The sequence below is a fragment of the Cibotium barometz genome, chromosome 30, assembly GCF_041138505.1.
Source record: "Cibotium barometz isolate CiBa-2024 chromosome 30, ASM4113850v1, whole genome shotgun sequence".
In the NCBI taxonomy this organism is placed as follows: Eukaryota; Viridiplantae; Streptophyta; class Polypodiopsida; order Cyatheales; family Cibotiaceae; genus Cibotium; species Cibotium barometz.
In genome coordinates, this window is record NC_141075.1 from 38,155,504 (window position 1) to 38,160,535 (window position 5,032).

Here is a 5,032-nt window from a genome sequence, read left to right on the forward strand (position 1 = left end):
CCCAAGTTGTGGTCTCCTCCTGGGCTGTCATTCCACTAGCACCTACCATGGTGCATGTCAACATTGAGGCATCTCCCCTGGTCAATCCTGCAGCACCCGCTGGTGGTCCCCTTCACCTCCCCAGCTTCTTAGCCTCCCTCTCAACGAAGCAGCTCTGCATGCCAATCATTGTGATTCCGATGGTCACTGTCGGTCTCTCTCTCCTGTGTCGCCTCTACAAGTAAAGGCACCTCTCTGCTCGGACTCCAGTGCACACGAAGGCCCTGATGCACACAAAACTAACTCAATGGTCTGTACTCTGCTCTACAACACGCCTCTACCTTCTACAGTCAGCGTTGCCCACTTTGCTGACTCCAAAGAGGAGGATTTCTTAGGCTCTACTCTTGTTGCATCACACTCCTCATGCACCTCTGACATCCTTACCGGCAGCCCTTGTGGGCGTTTTGTATGTCATTGGTGCCGCACTATCCCATGCTGATGATATCACTCTTGCCCACTTCTAGCATCCTCAACCCTGGTGATCTACATGCAATTCTGCCTTCCAAACAAGCCCGGCACGATCATGATGAATATGTGGTCTTTGCCTCGATTGACGTTGCCCTGGTCCTTGCGGATGTATTTACCCCATTTCAGTATGTGGTTTCAGCCGTCCATGCAACTTCAGAAGCAGTTCACAGCCATCTCTTTAGGGCTTTGGACCATCTGCAACAACACTCATTGCCACCTAGCAACGGATTTCCTACTGATTATGGGCCTTCCCGCTTTCATTGGAGGCTCACTATCATCAGAGGGTGTGACAGATATTACAAGCAATGATTAATTCTTCCAAGTCTCTAATTAGCGTTGTCAAGGAGACTATTATGCTATCAAAATAACGTTAAATCAAAGCTGAAATGTTCTCTCTCTAATCTTGCGTGGTGCAAAGGGCATCTCATGTATCTTTCTTTTGAGGTTGGGCAAGCACATCTCACAAATAATGACGACGTTTGGTCAAAATGTACAAGCAGCAAAATTGGATATATTAGTCATTTAAAAGGTTGGAGCATATAAGCTGATTGCATTGGGAGGTAACAGTCAATGAAAGAGATGTAATATACAATGAAAGAGAGGTGGCTTACAATTTGTAACCTTGTACAATTTATGAGACAGGGGACCGTACTTGCAAGGCCAAATTGTCATGGTCATCATAATGACTATGGCCTCCCCTTTGTGATCCATCATGATCGTTGCCTCCCCTCTCTGATCCATCATGATCATCATTAACTCTATTTGAGCGTCTTCTTAATGATCCCAAGCCTAATTCTCTTCCTTTAATTATAGGAGCACTACCCTCAGCATTGGCATCATTAAAAGTATGAGCACACCTTCCATTGCGAAGGACCTTTGTTAATAAGCGCCAGAGTATGCAAATTAAATATACGAATCCAAGGATACTGAAGAGCCCTCCAAAGCTTCTCAACCTTAAATGAGAGGGCTCATCAATTGAGCTGCAATCGTCCGCATTATTCCCATCAATCCATCCATTCTTTAGCTTTTGTAGTACCCCATCTTCGGCCAATGACAGTATACCTTTTGATATCTCGTCATTTATATTACTTAAGTTCTTCCTGAAGGCCTGCACATAACAATTTTGCATTCACTGTATTTGAGCTCTCATTCAGTTCAGCTATTGTTGAGAGACTGTCTCTCTCTCTCTCTCTCTCTCTCTCTCTCTCTCTCTCTGTGTGCTACATCATGCAAAGAGAAACTTTAAAAGACGACATAATGCAGTGTCTACCGGATTAAGGAAAAGTTTTAATAGTCCTTAATGCAATAATAACAATCATAAAATTGACACATTAAAAGGGTCCACATAGGGGACATCATATGAAATAATGATTGCAAAAAGGTACTTACGAATCCAAATCCACCAAAGTAAGCACGCTGATCACCACTACTGGTAAAGTCACAATGTTCTGATTGGAGCAAAATTTTAGTGTAGGGGAGCTCATCTAGGACAGCTCCAATCCCACCTTGTTTAGGCCCTTTTCTAAGGGCTTCTGCATAGTCTTGCTCCGAAGCATAACTCTTTAGCCTTTTTAACGGAAATTGCATATTATTCGTCAAAAATTTTTCCATAAAAGAGCCCTCTTGGTATCCCACTGTTATGTTACTCTTAAGTAAAGCATCAAACCCCTCTATTGTTGGATAACTTTGTTGGGCCGAAAGGAGGGAGGCCAAACTAGCTGTGTAGCTTGAATTGAATATAAGCATCACAAATAGCCATGCCACTGTCACAATTCGCCCTAAGTGGGTCCTCACTGATTCTTCTGCCATACATGAAAGGCAATAATATATAAACGAATCTTGTATTAGTATTCAAAACTGCTCTTAGGATAGTTTGTATTAGAATTGCATTAAGATCACTTGTATTTGATATAACTAACACATTTGGTTGATTGTTTACAAATAAGTGGGTTCATGGGCTTACGTTGAGCAGCAAAGACGCAAAGAGAAGTGAACCTGCAAGCATTTCTTATTAGTTCAATAGCACAAAATGCATTCCATGCATAATAAACACTAATAATAATTTCTCAAGGTACACTGATGTATACACACCCTTACACGTGCTTTATTGACATTACACTCAATTTTTCGCACTTAAACCTAAGAGATGTGTAGTACTAAGATTGTGGGTTTGAAAAAAAACTACAATCAGTTTAATCCTCACTTATACTTAGAAAAATTCTAAGTGAGTGTAAATATGCATGTCAAACTTTTCGTGGCATTAATTAATTACTTGAGAGAAGAGAACATTAGAAAAAAAAACTAGATTGGATATGGCCAACTTTAGGTAGTGAGCGAATTTTTTTGGAATGAATGCTGTGCAGAACGTGTAAGTGAGAGAGAGTGCGAAGAAAGAGAGACACGAGTTTTTAGAGAGGGGAGTGGGTCTGCCACACCTACAAAGTAACAAAAGAGGGGGTGGAGAGCACGCACGTACCAATAAGCATTGAGGATGCGGCGTTTGTGAGAGGCTTTATCAAAGATGGGGGGACCAGGGCGCTGCAAGGAGGAAGGGTCGGAGGGGTCGCTGATAGCTAGTTGGGAAGGATGGGCCTCTGGTGCTGCGGCGGGGCGCCGCTTGCTAATTGACGTGGTGGCGAAGTCGGGGTTCTTGTTCTCCAGGAGGTAGAGGACACCGCCGGTGGCTACGAAGGAGATCAACAAAACCACCCACAGTTGCCATGAGAAGGGTCTCAGAAAATCCCACAGGGCTCCTGTGCTCCCATACCTGCAGCAATAATTGTATATTGTCTGCTCGTTTTTGCAATTGGTTCTTTTACTTCATGTCAAAAACATTACAATCTTCACCTGAAGGTCGTCACCATCACCAGCGTTGAGTCCATATATGGCATCGTGAAGTCCACGATGTCCATCCGGTGCTTTGTTATCGTCAGATCCGCCACAATCGCATCCGCTTCCTACGCACGTATGTGTGATTTTGAATCAATTAGCTAATACGCAGATTATGATTGTTAATCTCTACATTAATCATCTGCCTGCTATCGTATATTGGACGAAATGCAGGTGTAATGAAGACTTTACAAAATCTCCATCAATTCATGAACACGGTCAAATCTCCAACAATTTATGTGGGAAATACTAATCTAGAACGTCGAAGTATGCTTTAAGCTGCGTATGATTATGGCAAAACAGGAGGAACAATTAAAAGATAGAAAGGCGATTTGGGGTTTATTTACCCCATTGGCAACCATCTGGATCATCTCGTCATAGGAAGGCGTTTCGGTGCCGTTTCCGTGCAGCACGAAACGATAAGAAGGGGGGGACTGGACCCGTCGGAGGGCTTGCAAGAAGACTTGGACACTGAAGCCATCAAATAGAGTGCTATTATAATCTGAGCGAGACACAAATTGCTCAAAGCCCACCTTCCAAGGCACAAGCACCCGCAACGGAGCTGTGCTATTAGTGGAAGAAGCAGAAGAATCAGACGTACTCGCAAAGCTTGAAGATAATGCAAAGAAGAAGAGGGTGATCATAAGCAAAGAAGAGGAGGAGTAGCCCATGCAGACCGCCATCAGCAAGCGCTTGGTAGCCTTTTTCCGCGAATGCGAGGCTCTTTTATATTGCAGCTTTAGTACCCGCAGCTATGGTTTACTATTTTCATTCAACCTCTACAGCTGGACCAGTGCTGGTACTACCTAGAGAGAATACATAGTCGAGACCTCGTCTTCTAAAGGTGAAGCCTGCCGGGTCGGGCTCTCTCTCTCTCTCTCTCTCTCTCTCTCTCTCTCTCTCTCTCGCGCTCTCTGTGTGTGCTCTCTCTCTCTCTGTGTTTATGTTTAGATGGCAAGCCTTCGGCTCGTCGGCTGCTCCTTGTCATCGGCTCAAGTCAATTGGATGGAATTCGGCGAAACTTCCCCTCCACTCGCGACAGTGGTGTCTCACTCACGATTCGTGAATCGTCAGGGGTCCGTAGTATCTGAATGGGCGTAAAGAGCTACTTTTCCCCACCGAACTTTCCGGATACTGGTCATCGTCCACGTTCGCGCTTATAAGTGAATAAATATATATTATCCTACACGATTTTCAAAATTTTTAATTTTTCTCTAAATTTTGACGAATTAGAAATTACAAGTCAACACGCCCCATCTTTATTAACCCGACCTCAAGGGACCCTTGCTGATTGCCTAGGATAGTGAGAGAAGGGACCCTTGCTGATTGCCTAGGATAGTGAGAGAAGTCTCGGCCTGAAAATGGCCTTGACCGCTATTTGATGTCAGCCCGACTTTTGTAACTTGTCTCGATTTTTTTCAATAATAAAAATGCCATTATTGAAAAAAAAAATAGTCGGTGCAAAATACCCTTAAGGTTGGTTGTTTTTAGCACTAGTCCCTGATGCTGAAATTCGAAGGCCCTTTGGAAGCCCAACCGAAAGATTTAGTAGTTATCAAAAGAAGGGAAATTAAAGTAAATTCTATTAAATAACGGATTTGATATATGCTTAAAATCCATGGATTTGATATATGCT

At 43.3% G+C, this 5,032-nt stretch overlaps 1 protein-coding gene across 1 annotated transcript; it reads right to left on the minus strand.

The window, feature by feature from the left end:
• Positions 1 to 998: 998 nt before the first annotated feature.
• LOC147621454 (glutamate receptor 3.5-like) lies at positions 999 to 4,368 on the minus strand. Its single transcript, XM_086824192.1, has 6 exons — positions 3,744 to 4,368; positions 3,355 to 3,464; positions 2,984 to 3,274; positions 2,471 to 2,502; positions 1,897 to 2,309; positions 999 to 1,615 (listed from the first exon to the last, which is right to left on the minus strand). The coding sequence occupies exons 1-6, from the start codon at positions 4,077 to 4,079 to the stop codon at positions 1,139 to 1,141; spliced, it is 1,659 nt and encodes a 552-aa protein (XP_086680318.1). The 5' UTR covers positions 4,080 to 4,368; the 3' UTR covers positions 999 to 1,138.
• Positions 4,369 to 5,032: the final 664 nt, after the last annotated feature.